At 38.5% G+C, this 15,554-nt stretch overlaps 1 protein-coding gene and 2 long non-coding RNA genes across 25 annotated transcripts in view; 2 read left to right on the top strand and 1 right to left on the bottom strand.

Annotated features, from left to right (window-relative positions):
• Window positions 1–13,947, top strand: part of LOC135306634 (uncharacterized) — a 49,645-nt gene extending 35,698 nt beyond the window's left edge. The window contains exons 3-5 of one of the 3 annotated variants that reach the window (XR_010367440.1): window positions 1,031–5,042; window positions 7,636–7,738; window positions 13,286–13,947. This is a non-coding gene — a long non-coding RNA (uncharacterized LOC135306634). Of the gene's footprint in view, window positions 1–119; window positions 5,433–7,635; window positions 7,739–13,285 lie in introns of those variants that run through there. The other 2 variants (XR_010367439.1, XR_010367441.1) reach the window with 2 other exon arrangements.
• The window catches only part of CPEB3 (cytoplasmic polyadenylation element binding protein 3), an 82,799-nt gene that overhangs the window by 21,232 nt on the left and 46,013 nt on the right, over window positions 1–15,554 (bottom strand). For 6 of the 15 annotated variants that reach the window (XM_064430906.1, XM_064430912.1, XM_064430905.1 and 3 more), the window contains 3 exons: window positions 12,568–12,591; window positions 7,916–8,083; window positions 6,013–6,102 (listed from right to left, as the gene is read on the bottom strand). In XM_064430906.1, coding sequence (XP_064286976.1) covers window positions 6,013–6,102; window positions 7,916–8,083; window positions 12,568–12,591 — 282 coding nt within the window. Of the gene's footprint in view, window positions 1–6,012; window positions 6,103–7,915; window positions 8,084–12,567; window positions 12,592–15,157; window positions 15,360–15,554 lie in introns of those variants that run through there. The other 9 variants (XM_064430908.1, XM_064430907.1, XM_064430913.1 and 6 more) reach the window with 5 other exon arrangements.
• LOC135306633 (uncharacterized) overlaps window positions 15,296–15,554 on the top strand; it is a 41,529-nt gene continuing 41,270 nt past the window's right edge. For all 7 annotated transcript variants that reach the window (XR_010367437.1, XR_010367436.1, XR_010367433.1 and 4 more), the window contains exon 1: window positions 15,296–15,434. This is a non-coding gene — a long non-coding RNA (uncharacterized LOC135306633). The remainder of the gene's footprint in view (window positions 15,435–15,554) is intronic.

Below are 15,554 nucleotides of genomic sequence, written 5' to 3'. Positions count from 1 at the left end.
GACAAAAGTGGTCTGGCTACCTCTACAGATAAATATGGAAAGTTTTTTATGTACTTAGATATGTTCAAATTATTGAAAAAGGGTTAAATGCTTGCTAAAAATTCTGGTTTCTTTTATAGCAACCTAGCAACTCTGAAAGTAAGTAGGGTCTGTTGAAAGCAACATGAAAGCTGGGAGAGAAGAATCCTGCAATGCTACTTCAGAATCAGATTTGCTCTGCCTGGACTTGGATGGCTCAAAAATACTTTCATATTTTGCCTCACCAGATCCTTGTTTTCCCTAGAAAAAGAAGTTGCAAATGGTGTAGTTTTAGAGACAGAAATTCACTTACATGAAGCAAACTCCTTGAATGCTCTTAGATACCTGGCACAGCTGTCTCAAAGACAAGACATTTAAAAATCAGCATTGTCAGTACACCACCTAGAATCCTCAAACATTTAGGACAAGACAGGAAACAAGAGCTTAAAAAAGGGAGGCTCAAACAAAAGTCACCAAAAACATTAAAGAAAATTCTCTGCAAAGCAAGCTAAAGTCACACAGCTGCAGAAGAGCACGTGAGTGTGTACTGCATTTTGCCACCACAAATTTGTGACTTGCATTGATTTGGGATGATGCTGCCCTACTGTGGGAAGACACAGGGACTACAAATCACAGACATGGCCTCAGATGTCAGTGGGTACAATGACTGACCTGCACACAGTCCCTGTGTTGGAACACATGTAAACAACATCTAAAAACCCCCCCAGAATCTTTGCCTCGCAATGTATCTCTGGGTAGGGAATGTCAGTTTCCATTCTAACAAATATTGTGATCTCTGACTTCAGTTTTTTAAATACAAAAATTGGCTCAGCATTGCATGCTGGACTCTGCTGGTATCATATTTGATCAGTGAAGCCAAAGCAGGCAGTTTTCTAGAATAGACTGCTGTATTTGCATAAACCAGATACCTTCTTGGGAATATAACCAATGAAATTGGAATTATTATTCCATACTTCATCCTTGCAACTGTTCACTCTTGTTCCTCTGGCAGAAACTACAACTGCCACTGCAGTGGCAATGGAATTAACCATGGAAATGGCCATCATCCATGAAATCAAGATCAGTGAGAAGACTACAACAACAGTGTTCCCATCTAAACAGGACTTTGGAGAGAATCAGAGAGGCTCACAATGTCCCACCAATTGTTTTTAAATTAAAGCATGAGAATCATTTCATGTTACTTTGTGCAACTTTGCTTACACTGTTTTGTTTTTCATGAGATCTCCCTCACTCTAGTGTCCCACGTGGAGCAGTAGGGACAAATGTGCTTAATTTTATCAGATAACAGCACAACAAACTGAAGAACAGGGAAAACACAAAAGGATCAGACTGCTGCATCACACATCTGAATCAACTGTAAAGCCAAGGCATTCCTCCCATTCCAAACCCATCCTATCTTCAAGCTCTGCCATGCTTCATTTTCTAACTCTAATTCTCATCTCTATCCAAATATCAATCTTTCTAAAGGGAAAAAAGGAAAATTTTTGTGTAATTTTTGGCATTTTAAAACACATGGTGCAATTCTTAGTGATTACTAGGAAAATCATAGTTATCACAAGGAAAAAAACAGTGAAGAGTTTTTTAAAAGTTGTTCTAAAGCTAGCAATCTGTTAAAGAAAAAACAACTGAAAAAAGTGTTTTTGAAACAGTTGGCACCATCTGTTTAATAAATAAAAGGAAAGAAAAAAAATTACTGTAGTTAGCATAAGCATTGCTTAACTCAGCACACCAGCAAATAAGTGAAAACCCCATCAATTTATATTTAAATAAAACATGAATTATCTGGATTTTGCCAGAGATAAACAGACTGTGACATGGTAATGTGCAACTACTTTTGATAGCATCCTCTTTATTTCTCAATGTCTCATAGGTACTCAAAAGATACTTAACCAAAACCCACATTTAATTCCCAAATTCTGGGGTGAAAGCCAAGTAAACACATTATGAAGTAGGCATCTGCTTACCCAAGACCAACACATGGCATTTATAATTTTGCCAGTTCAGTTAGTAACATATCCAAACAGATGCCAAAGGAAGTAATCCAAAGACTTCTCAGGCAACGGGAATGAATTAGCCTTATTCAGAGGCAAAGCATTGAAAACCACCTCATGCATGACACAAACATACAAACATGGTGCTAAGCTTACAATGCACAGGAGGGGCAAAAAGAAATGTTAAGGCAACAATGCAGATGCTCAGTACTAGAAATAGGAGCCTCTTCCACACATTGTCAGCTGTTGGCAGCTTCTCTTGCCCAAGTGCACAATATTCATTTTCAGTGACAAGAGCATCCCTTTTCTCTCAGCAACCTAAATATGGAACTCACTGGCAACCAAGGTAAGTTGTGCTTGATCTACAGAATGATTTTGGGTTTGCTGTTACAATGCCCATAGCTCCAACACTGACAAAGGCAGACTGCTTTCACAAACACTGATCAGTGTATTCTGTGACATCAGGCAAGATTCAGTAAGGTTAACAAACCCCTAGAATATCTGGGAAAACAGGAAAACCTGGAATATACAGATAGCAATGATGTGCTTGAGGAATATGCTGCAGATACATCTGTGTTGCTGTGCCATCCCCCAAGATCCAAAATGGCACTGTTACAAGCACACTGGGATAAGCCTGGAGTAACTCACCATGCTGGAGATCCCAGCTCAGCACCATTTCACACACAACATTTGTGTCCATCAGGCCCTGCACCAATGTGAGGTAATGTGCCTAAGCAGACCTGTGGTGACTCCATCCTGCTCAGGATGCCAAATCCAGGAAAACCTTTGTTCAAGCTCAGTGTTGCAGGAATGTTTCTGGACTCCAACTGGTCCCAATGATAGCTCACATGCTACTACAGCTAAGCTAATCAAGCCCACCAATGAATAAATTAGCTAATAGGACTTGCTGGAACTGACTACACATCTGTGGCCTGACTTGCTCACTAAACTAACCAGATAAAGCCCTCAGGGGGGCTGGGGGTGATGGTGGAGGTCACTAGACTGTAAGCAACATTTTAATCTTTCAGATTTCATGCTTGATCAGATTAGCCATAGCTAATGGTTTCTGCAGCCTTCTCTTCCTAGCCCTAAGAATATCAACAGAGTGCCCCTAATACAGGCCAGCTACAGGGAATTCATGTGTTGCACCAGCATAGCAAACATTCCAAAATTCAATAAATTATACCAACAAGTAGATACTGGAAATCTGTATTGATTCACTCAGGACTTCAGGGGATGTTGCATCACCTGGATGTAACTGAAGACAGAAAACCATGATGTGAAGCAGCTGCAGCACAAAACTTCACTGACTGTGCTGACCCATGGCATCACCTACTGATGTCTGCCCCAAACCTCTCAGTGAACACTTACCAAAGCAAACAGACAAAAATCCTGAACCTTGCTGAAAGACCAGGCACTGCCCAATGACATGACCCTGCAGTAATGGAAAAGGCCATCCATCAAAAGGACACTGAAGTCCATCTGGAGGTGATGACATATGCTCAGAAAGAGCAGGGCTCAATTTTACTGCCTCTGGGGCACATTCAAGATGCTGGGAGAAGCCTTGAAGGTCAGGCTTTATCGATGTGTGAATAGCCTCTGCATCATGCCCACTTCATTCCAACAATTCATTTTTCTTGTTTTCTTTCAAGATTGCTAGCACACAAACCTCAGCTCATTCTCTCCTCTAGAATTTCATTTGTCCATTGTTTTTTGGACATGTTTTGTATTTGAAAGACTCATATTCAAAATGTCAGAAAATTTACAGACTAACAATGCAACATGGAAGACAAGACATCTAGAAAAATGAAGGGAGAAAATATTTTCATTCATGAGTACTTGACAGCAGACTAAGTCTCACTGAATTTTGCACCAAGCATAATTTCAAATATCTCTTTTTATATTTTTAAGGAAATTTCCAATAATGCACCAAAACAGCTTAAAATAAAAAAAGTAAAGCAAAACCAAAAAAAACCGAAAACCAAAGCCCATCAAATTAAATTTTAGGTCTAAAGGAACTTCTGATCAAAATGAACGTTGGAGACATTTTACTGAGGTACTTCTGAAAATTATTCCGTAATAACTTTGAAAAGTAAGTACTCTTTATTGAAAAAAAAAAAAACACCAAAAAGCTGTGAAAAAATTAGAACAGACATTCAAATGTTACCCTCTGACTCCTGGACATAATATTGTGTCTTCTGTGTAGGTGCTGCCTGTGTGGGATCACAGTAAATCAAGTACATTTGACCTATGCAGCTCACCATGACTGTAAGTGAATGTCAGAGCCAGGCATGCAGGATGTCTGATGCTGCAGCCCTGACTGATAACTAAGAAGTCAGATATAAATAAATCTGGAACAGTTGGGATTGACTGTTGTTTAGCACTTTCAGACAGACGTTCAGGGCAACTGGCAGGGGCTTTGAAAGCTGTTTCCTATATTAGAATCATGACAAAAATAGAAGTGAGGCTGCATTCCCTTGTCTTCTGCTAAAATAGATCTTACTCAAAAACATTTGACAAGTTTGTCAAGGCATAACTAGTCCACAGTCAGATAGAGAACAAAATGAAAATTGGAAGTCCCATGTTAATTCAACAAATAGTTACTTATTGAATTAATAAGAGGGAAAAAAATAAAAAAGGGAAACAAGTAGAGAATACTAAGAGATAATAAGGACAAGGAGAAGCTAGCTTTTGTACTTTTTTTTAAAAAAAACTTCTTTTAAGTGAAGGCACAATTAGAATTCACTAGCCAGAAAAACCCCAGAGATCTTTAAAAATAACATAAAATGGGAAAAGCATGTATTTTACCAACTGTCCTTAGGAATATTGCAGGGGGGTTGAGGTTTGGGGTGTTTTTTGTTGCTTTTGGGGCTGTTTGATTTGTTTTTAAATTCAAGAACAGATGCTGCATAACTGCTGACAGCAAGGCTGAGTGGTGAGAATGGAACAGGAAAGAGGAAGCATGTATGGGCTTCTCTTCTGATTTTAAGTGTCCCAAATACTGTTTACAGGGTAAGTATTTGTCACAGTGTTATCTTGCCTCTAGCAATCAAGCTTCCGAATAAATTAAGTTTGCTTTTATTTGGGTGTTTTTACAGTCAAACTGTATCTATCAAAATATTTCAGGATTAGCTAGTTCAGTGACTGAACAGCCCACTGTTCTGCCAAAATAATCAGTGTCCTTAATGAGCAATTAAGAGCTTCCAGGGTCAATGAGAAATGGAAATCTTTGCATATGGACCAGAAATTTTGTACAACTTGCTGCTACTGTTTCAGACCACGAATAAACTTAGGAACTACATGCAAGAGGCACATGTGAGAGAGAGCAGTATTGCACAAAATCAGAGAGAGCAGGGTACAGGAAGAAAAGTTTGATTTAGCCAAGTAACCCTCCCAAAGAGATTTCCCATAAGCTGTTCCTTCTCACCCAAAGCGGGTGTGCATAATGTTGTGCTGCCCCATCAGAGGTTGCCCCCCTGCTCACACTCTGGCCCTCCCCAGGTGCCCTCTGAGCTGAGCCAGCTCTGTGCCCCAGTTCCTGATATGGAGCAGGACCACAGCTCCTGGGTCACAGCTCCTGGGTCACAGCTCCTGGGTCACTTCCCTGCAAAACACTGGGCACCCAACCCAGTGACCCAATCCAAGGGACTTCCTCCCTTACTCCCATGGGTTTGGCAACGTGCTAACCACAACAGAAATGCTATGAAATTTCTGCAACTTGCATTCTACCTACTGCTGGTACAGATTAAGGCACAATTCAAGGGTTCAAGGTGTGCTGAAGAAGTACACACAGAGAAGCACATATCAATAACCAAATTGTGAAATTTTTTTCCCATCAGGATAATGGCTGAAAATATGCTTGATGAAAGATAGAAAATTCACCATAAAGAATCACAATTTTGCTCAGTAGTGGACTACTACATGGCAGATGTAATTTCCTTTTACCAGAACAGCCCTCTTAAGTATATTTTAAACTAATTACCTTTAGGTGGAAAATATGACTTGCTTTCAGCTTTGTGAGGCCAGTCCACCACAAGAGGTCCAAACCTACGAAAGCTGGCAGTGATCTCATCTACAAAAAAACAAATGAGGCACCTTAGAGAGAACATAAAACTGACAGTGGCAAGGTAAAAAGGTCTTGCTTAAAAAATGAAACAAAACAAGAACAGTGAAAACTGCAATGATGTCCATAGCAGATGCCTAAATGTTCTTTCATCTCTGTGCTGTACATGGCTGCTTTAAAAAGTGATTTTACATTCTACTAGTGGAAGTCTGCAGCAGGATTAAATGCAAACATGATCTATCAGAAGTGAATATGCTTCAGCTGCGGTCTATTTCTAATTATAGCCACAAAGCAGGGTCAGATGCAGCCACATGGGACTGATGGAGGGGCTCCATGTCAGCACGGCTGCTCCTTGCAGCCTGCCCTAGAAAGAGGCTGCAGCAAGTGATGCCACTGTGGGCATTTCACCTTCCTCAGGCCCTTCAGGAAATCTGCCTTGAATTACTCAGTTTTTTCTTCACTTTTTAAGCATCAACTTGGAGCCACCATGTAGCACACATCATGAACTATCCTATAGGATAATTTTGTTTTACATGCAAATCCTTGAGAAAAAAAAGCATTTTAAATTGTTTTTGAAAAAAATCTTATTTTCTCAATATATTTTTAAACATACTTTAAAGAAAGAATTAGTTTAAAATAATGTCTAATGTGATGTTAGGTAGATCAGAATAACAAGCCATCAGGAGAAAAGGCAGTGGGATTTTACAGTTTCTGGATTGCTGTTTGAGATGTGTCCAGTTTCTCGGACCCCATGAATTGCATGCCAGAATTTCAAGTATCTGGAGACAGAACACACATATTGTGTGCCTGAAGAGCTGAAGGATAAAGGGTTACTGAAGGAGACCTCTCAGGAAAGAGGGTGACAGCTCCCAGGTCACCATGTTACTGCCTCACAGGACAGACTGGGCATGTTGTTTGACTCTCAGTGACCCAGCAATGTGCACATCAGCTGTCCCTGTTGGGCTGCTTCTCCTTACAGCTGCAGATCCAGATTACCCACCAGACCCCACACAACAGCCCTGCAACTCTTGGTGTGATGTGGGCACTGCATTTGAGGTGTTTGTAAACAAAGACTGGCAACTCATACTATTTCTTCATTAAAACTGTACATGGTTTAGGCTTCAGATTAGTAGATTAGAGATCTCCCTCATTTCATTAGAAGGCATCCTCAAATTCCCTGTGTATGCCCATTGAAGCTAGACAGTGATGGATTCCAGCTATATTCCAGCCATGAAAAATACATCAAAAACTGTCATGATTTTAGTTTGGGACTAAGGGTTTGTGGGGATACATGCAAGTAGAGCAGATAATGATTGAGAAAAACTCTGACCATCCTTGCTGAGTAGGTTATTACTTTATAACCATACTATTGCCCTATATTTATTACCTGAACCCTACATTCGTGCTGGGTGCAAGAGTTGATTATTTAAAGCCCACAGTATTTTGGCAAGAACTGCATTAATAAAGTCTTTAAAGTCAACCACATCCAAGAATAGGAAGACTATGGAGGAGAGACAGTACCCACTAAGTTCCCTTTTTCAGCTTTCCCACTTGACAGTCGTGGGAAGACATGCAGATCAGAAGACCTGCTAGGCAGCCACTTCTGGCTCCATCTCTTCTGATCTACAGCACACAGGAATGTCAGGTAAGCTCTTGGGCGTTGCAGGGGGTGGCAGGGTGTGTTTGTTCTAAGTAACGCCACAAGCACTACACGAGACACACCTGGGAAAATCCATTTGCCTCTATGAAAATATCACCTTTTTAATAGCAATTATATGAAAGGCAATTCCCATGTCTCAGCAATGCAAGTGATTCACAGTACCTTCATCAATGTCAGGAGGAAGACCTCCAACAAACACCTTTCTAGAATAGCGTTCCACTCGTTCCCCATTTTGACAGCGCGTCGGAGAGCTGAGACCCGAGGACAGCGACTGATCCCCATGGCTGTCGTCTAGGAAGCCATCCTCAAAGGGAAACAGCGAAGACCGACCTGGAACAGATTTTGTGGGAGCTACAGTTAATGCTATTTCCTGGAGAATGAAGTATTCAAGTAAAAAACTTTCCCTTTTACTGTTTTACTTTAACAGAACTTGCATTAAAGGCCCAGCTAGGTGGTCCAGTTTTCCAATTCATGTTCATTAGCATTGTTTCTATTTTTCCAAGAGTTTATTACCCTTACAAGACCATAAACCTAATTTAGCTTTAAAACAAACCCTTGCAAATGGATAGAAATGGAAGTTATCTGATGAAATTATGTGTCATAGCTACAGATATAACCTTTGCAAGATTTACATTTCAAACCAGTTAGAGATTTACACTTTCCATAAGATCATTCCTTCAGGATCTGTTAAGATCCCTCAAGCCACTGCACTGCAGAGCAGGACAGTCCTCTGAGTGCTGTACAGGATCCTGACAGCAAGGGCTGCAGCACTTTCACCTCCATGGAACACAGACCCACGCTGAGCAGGGGGGCAAACAGCAAAATAAACATGGAAAAGCTTTGGATTGTGGATATTAAACAGGAAGTGAAGAGATTCAGCGAACAAGAAAAAAAAATCTTTTCAAATAAACAACAAACATGCACTTGAAGGAAAACATTGTTAGCTAGAACAGCCTGTCATCCTGATGTTACTGAGTTAAAAGTTTAACTTTCAGTCTTGAATGGGCAAAATCAACATAAATGGCTGCTACTCAGTTTGTCAATGAAAAGTAAAGAACTTTTTTGTAACAATCTGTTGCAACAGCAACTTTTTGCTATTACTAACAAAGTATACACAGATTATCTTAAGAACGGATTTATTAACAAGGAAGATAAAAAAATATTTAAAGACTGCATATAAGCAACACTTGCCATCTTTGGAATTTAATAATTCCCTATACCTGAGTTGAAAAATACATCCTGCAATATAGAGAGATGTATAAATAAGAACCACACCTCAACTCTGAAAAGGCTACGTGTCCCCTCACACCATGGAGGATTTCTCCCAGGGATGGAATTATAATTAATTGATGCAAACAGTTTATAGAGGAGTTGATTACAAATATAAATATATTTATACTTTTTTAAGTGCACATAATTAAATTCAAAGGTAATGAATCACATGAAATTGACATAGCAAGACCTATGGTTTAATACCATACTGGTATTAACAGCACGGGAAGTGAAGGAAATAAAAACAGGGGCAAGAAGAAAAATCAAGACACAGGGACAGCTGTCAGAAAAACATACACTGAAAATATCAGTAATTATCTCCAGTAGCAAAGGACAGATTAAAAAAGCAGCAGTAATCCTGTGATGGGAAAACGAGCTAACGAAGTCAGGAAAGTCACTGACACACAACACCAGCCTGATCTTTTATTACAAATATCAGGCACCAGAAAAGTGTTGATTAAAAATAATATATTGAATGTTAAACAATGAAAGAGATTACAGACACAAAAATCCACTGAAGTAAAAATCCTACTGTGCATTTACACATCAACATAAAAAATAATGCCACAATCAGAGAAGGATGTAGAGGTGCTACCTTTCAAAGACTTGTTGTCAGAAATGGTGGGTTTAGAGCATAAAACAGAAAAGACTTTTGATGAATATTCCATTAATGGACAAACACATCATGCACATGTACAAAACATATGCATTTCAACATAAAAGAGAACATTTGCATGACAGAAAAAATAATTAAGGATACTGCAACTGTATAAAAATATCAAATCAGAACACTCATTGAAAAGCAGGAAATCTGAAAACATCTCAGAGATTGACATTACTGGAGAGATAAATCATCTTTTAATTCCTGCTCATGAACCTACTTTTTGTAAGAAAGTAAACAAACAACAAACACGAGCCATTAGTGGAAGATGACATATCAAATTATTAATAAGGTGTTCAAATAAAATACAGATCTGCAGAGGAGACTGAGTTCTGAAGGAAATAATAAAAATTCACAGCAACTTAGAAAGCAAGGTATCACCTCTAAGCACCATGCCAGACACTTGGTGGTCTACAAGCACCTTAAATAAATGCAAATGATGTTCTGTAAGTTTAGAGCTAAGTCAAGTATAGAGCTAAATGTAAGAAGAATACATTTAAAATAATGGAAAGCACCCAGACAATGGAATAGGGAATGACTGTTCATGGTCTTCTCCAGTATAGGGAAAAATGAACTGCATTGAACACAATCAGTATGTGCCAAGGCTGAAAGCAAGGCAAACTTTGGAAATCCTTGCTACAGACTTTTTGGGATGTTTAAAAATGTATGTAGGCTTAGAAAAGGGAATGAGTAAGAACAGGAGAAAAATGCAATCTAAGGCAATAAATATTAAACCATCACCTCAAGAGACCCCCCTGGGCAAATTTCTGGGACAACATTACAGGAAAGCATCACTAAATGCACTTCTTTTGTAACATACTCCTGTACCCCTCCCTGGGCATCTCTGAGTTGTCAGTGTAGCAAAATAGTTTGGGCTGATTTCCCACAGCGGTGCTTACATCTGCACCTGAAAATCTGGTTGTAAAAGTTAAAAAACAAGGTACCAAGAACATGACTCAACAGCTCTAAGCATGATACCTACAAAGAAATGCTCATCTCTTTTCTCAAAGGAAACAGAGAATCAAGTAGGGAACTGAGAATTTATGGCAAGCCTCAAGAAATGTCTGACAAAACTTCTTCTCATTGCAGATGCTTAGTCACAGTGACAGAATCAAACACTAATTAAAATATCCAAGTATAAGTAACAAAAAATGAGTCCTTGCACAGACTCGCCTGTGGTTACTCTGCATATTATCCCCATGCAAATGGTAAAAGCAATAATAGAGAGGGATATATGAGAATATTTGATAACCAACACATTTTTCAACAGACTGTTGTAGAATTTCATGCTTAAGGTTAAGGAAGCTCAAAACCAACATCATAAAAGTCAAGGAAATGATAAAGCATGAACATCACAGACTTTAATATGAATGAGGCAAGTCAAAATCCCTAACATTAATGACAAGACACACACACACACACAAATCTACTTGTTAGTATGGAAAAGCCTGCATTTCACACAGGAAACAAGTCTTGTGGAATGAAACATGCTTCTTGCTAGTGAGAAAAAAAAATCTGAAAAGCCAGCACATTCAGAACTTGTTTGTCCTGTTTTGTCTTCACTAATATTTGTATAAAACAGCCTAAATTACATTCATCACAATTACTTCTGCATTATTGTATTTTGCTTCTACAAGTAAACAGGAGTTGCCAGTAATTAATAGTATCCTACTGATTCCTACCTCCTTTCCTACTTTGGTGCTATTTGATCAACTTGGAAACAGCTGCCACAATCTTAAAATTAAACAGTGTTCATGTGTACAGAGAGTAAGTTTGTGAGGAAAATCTGAATCTTTTGTTTCAGATTTCTTTTGTTAGCTATCCATTAAACACTAAAACGCGTCAGCTTTGAACAAAATCAGAGCAAACTCTGTATTACAAACTGTGTTAGTATGGCCTCACTCAACCCACACAAATTACAAGCCCTTAGACACTATTGGTTTGCGGGATGGGTACATCTGTCTCCATGGTTCTTCACAAATGTGATGCAAATTCTACATTTGGAAAAGGGAACAATGTCACCTGCATAGCTGGCAGAGAACTTCATGGAAAGGAAAATAAAATTAAGTTTAATGCTAAAGTACCCCATGCAGATGGCACTGCCTAAAAGTAATTGTTAAAAGTTGCTATTTTCACTGTTATTTTCTCAATAACAACCAGTCTGTGTAAGCTGCAGCACAGGACAAATGTAAGCTGCATTAGTGGCTTGCTCAGTACAGCTGTTGGACTTGCTATTGTCCTTGCTCCTTCATCTCTCAGAATAAACTGATATGCAGCACTGTACATTTATAAAATATTTTCATTTTGCTTTTATGTTTTAAGGGTTGTCTATGATGAAATACTGTTAAAATGTGCTCAAATACTGTACCTTTTAAAATGATTATCAATATACACTGTTGAGGACAGTTACTAGTATTGGTATTCACACATGTTCTATCTGAGGCAATTCAATGTAATGAAGTCTAATATTCAGCAAAAGCTGTTTCATGTAAGAAAAAAGTCATTTTCAAATGTTCCATGCAGCAGTTAAACATTGGACTTCTACAAAACAAACAAACACCAAACATAAACCCAAAACTGATCTTTTTTTGGAACACTGTGCATTTCAAGTCACAAATAAATGTCATGGGAATCTTTACATTCAGTCATCTTCCAGTTGTCTAGTAATAGCAACACTTGAAGTTACCAGCTCAGGATCATCATTGCCTTAAGATGCTGTTAAAAGGAGCTGTTTTGCAAGGGAAGAATGAGAGATTGACTTATACAAAGCAATTGATCAACTAAATAATGTTAAAATTGGTAACATCATCTTACCACAAGAAAACTAAATATTTATTTCTCCCACTATTCAGCAAACAAAACATTTAGTAAATACTTTTACCTCTTCTCCGCCCATAGCTCCTGGCTGCATGTAAACACAGAAGAAAATTGTCGGTACAGCTGTCATTAGATTTAGCTCCAAAAGCAACTAAAATGTAGCTTCTACCTCTTCTCTTTTTCCCCTCCCGCCATAAAGAAGGAAAAGGCATTTAAAAGTGCAGGATGAAATTTAAACAACACGAGACAAGAAAAAAAGATGAAGATTATACAGCCAGGGAAGAACAAAAAAAAAGAACATACCTGCTGTGCAAGTTTTCTACATAGCAAAGGGCAAAGGTATTAAAAAAATCAAGCATATAGGACAGTATTATAAAATAGTAATTTAGGATTATGGCTTTAAGTGGAAATAAACATCATCAACAGTAACCCTAATTAAAAGAACCAGTTTTGCATTTTAATAATAGTTGTGGAGAACATATTTTCCAATTATGTTTCAATTTAAATAATTAACCATATGTAAATACTAAAATCCTATTAAAACAGTATGAACTCAATAGCCATTACCTTCAGATGAATAAAACTAGACTGACAAAATGCCTTCATAACTACCAGAAGTAACACAGCATTTCAATGAGACACGCATCAATGGCAAATCCATAATGTTGGACAACTTTAGAACTGTATTTCATGATGTAGTGGCAAATGCAAAAATCAGAATTTTTGATCTGAATTTTCAGAAAAACAGAAAATAATCTGGAAAACACATGTCTTCCCCACAGGATCTCTATCTATCACAAAAGCCATCTATCCTTCCGAGGTAACCAGATGTGGAAGACTGGGGATCAAGCAGGTTTTTCAACAGAAGCAAGCTCAGGTAAGAGGTAACAGAGCTTTGTTTTCCTTTCTCTTCCTTGTTTTTATCTTCTCTCCTCACTGAAACACTCTCAGTGCTCCTTCCCATCTCCTATTTCTGACACGTGCCTGGCAGTCCTGCCCTGCACACCCAGGTGTCCCACCAGACCCCTCAGCATTCCCTGGCTACTTTTCTTTTGACCAAGGGGCCTTGGGGCTACCCCGAGCAAGGCTCACCCTCCTTCAGCACAGGAACCTCTCTTCTACCCAAGCAGCTTCTTCCTCCAGCCCTGAAGAAAACCCATGCCCCTACACCTTTTTTCTTCCACTATCAATGAGGTCACAAAAAGGCAACTACATGAGTATGTCACTGGGGTGTATTAAAATTTTCAAGGGCTATGATGAATTGCTTTGCAATTTATGTTTAACAAGAAGAAAGCAGGGGCTGTTTGTGTGAACAGCTACTCAGGCACAGTGAGGTGGTTGGTGAGCCCTGAGAGAGACCCTGCTTCTTGCATAGCAGGCAATACTGAGAATGAACACCAGAGCTGGCTTTGCAGCAAGAACAGAATTAGTCCTCCTGCTTTCTAGTTATTGCCCTGTATTATGATGGCAAAGAATCATTGTCAGATCTCTTGTAGTAACTTGTTGTCTTGATGAATGCCCACATTCCCAAAAAAAGCATGCTTCAAGGTATACTTATGGACACATTCTGAGAGCAATTTATCTGAAAGAGGTTTCTCAGAATGTTACCAATCTAAAAATTAAATAGAGCAGCATTATTTCAGTACGAGATGAAAGAGACTCTTGTGTTTCTTCTGAAGAAACAAAACTTTATATGCTTAATATAAACTTTTAGGCTGGGATCAAGATCTGTATATGATAGCAGAAATTGACCACAAGCTTCTGTAAATTATAGAATGCCCTAGAACTACTCATATATTATAACACTTATATGCAATACTTATGCACTGCAGAATATTTTTATCCTATATTTGCATTCACACACAATCTTTAAGTCCATAAAATTTACTGAAAGTCACTGAAGGTATATTTGCTGGTAAATTCCAGGCACAAATTATATTGTAGAGTTCACTTAAACAGGAAGATAAGCAAGTCAGTTTTTGCTGATTTAAAAAAATCAGCAAAAAAATGTGATGTGCATCACATTTAAATACTCAAAGAAGGTGAAGTTTCACCATTGTTGCTTATATTTTGTATACATATACGCACAATTTGAAAATTATCTCAGTTGTAACTAGTATTTATATTAAAATGTTAATTTTTGCCAAGAAGCTGAGTTCTTCAGCATGAATTTTCAGAATGTCAATGCACACTTTATTATGTTGTTTTCTCGGGATGTGAAGTTTGAATGTGTAATTTGAAACAAGTTAAATAAAAAATACCCATCTTGCTCACAAGTCAAAATTCACAGCACAACAGATGAAATAGCAGGAATAGTTCATCAGGTAAATTTTATAATACCTCTGGTTTGACTAAATACTTTAGAAAGTAAACAATTTAGGAATTGCTCTTGAATGAAGACATTTGTGAGAAAATAAGATTACTGCACTATGACAAACAATGAAATTACCAGAGCTATGTATATGAAGTTACTTTCTCTTTTTGGCAACTCCAACAGAAGACAAAAAGCAACTGGGAGCTCCTTAAACTGTACCCCACTAATGCATCTGCCCGCCATGTACTGGTTTTGGTGCCACATATAAATGTCCTTTTGCACAGAAAACCATCTCCTGAAATGTTTCTAAATTCAACAAAAATGATTCTTTCCTAGGTACCTCCTAGATCATTACATATTAAGGCAAACCCAGGTGCTTTAGGAGGGGATGAGCTCATTTTCCCATGTAAAAAGTGCACGGATGGATTGTGCAGCTGGCAGCAGGATCATCCCTGTGTTGGTGTTTGTCCATCCTTAGCAACGTTCTGTAACTGTCAGGTACAAAGTTACATAATGCTGTGTCCCAAATTGCATGGCCTCAAATGCAAAGGAACAGCAGATTCTTTTTCACCCGCTGATAACTCTCCTGAAACTATTAACTCACCTCATCCCAGAAGGCAAGTGTACTTTTACACTGTATCACAAAGGACAGAACTTTAAGCTTTTAACAAACCGGCAGAACAAACTCCCCAAACCTCAAATCTTGCAAAGCAACCAAGGAAACTCAGTGTTAATGC

The sequence above is a fragment of the Passer domesticus genome, chromosome 8 (genome assembly GCF_036417665.1).
Source record: "Passer domesticus isolate bPasDom1 chromosome 8, bPasDom1.hap1, whole genome shotgun sequence".
Taxonomy (NCBI): Eukaryota; Metazoa; Chordata; class Aves; order Passeriformes; family Passeridae; genus Passer; species Passer domesticus.
This window is presented reverse-complemented; position numbering and strand designations above follow the sequence as displayed.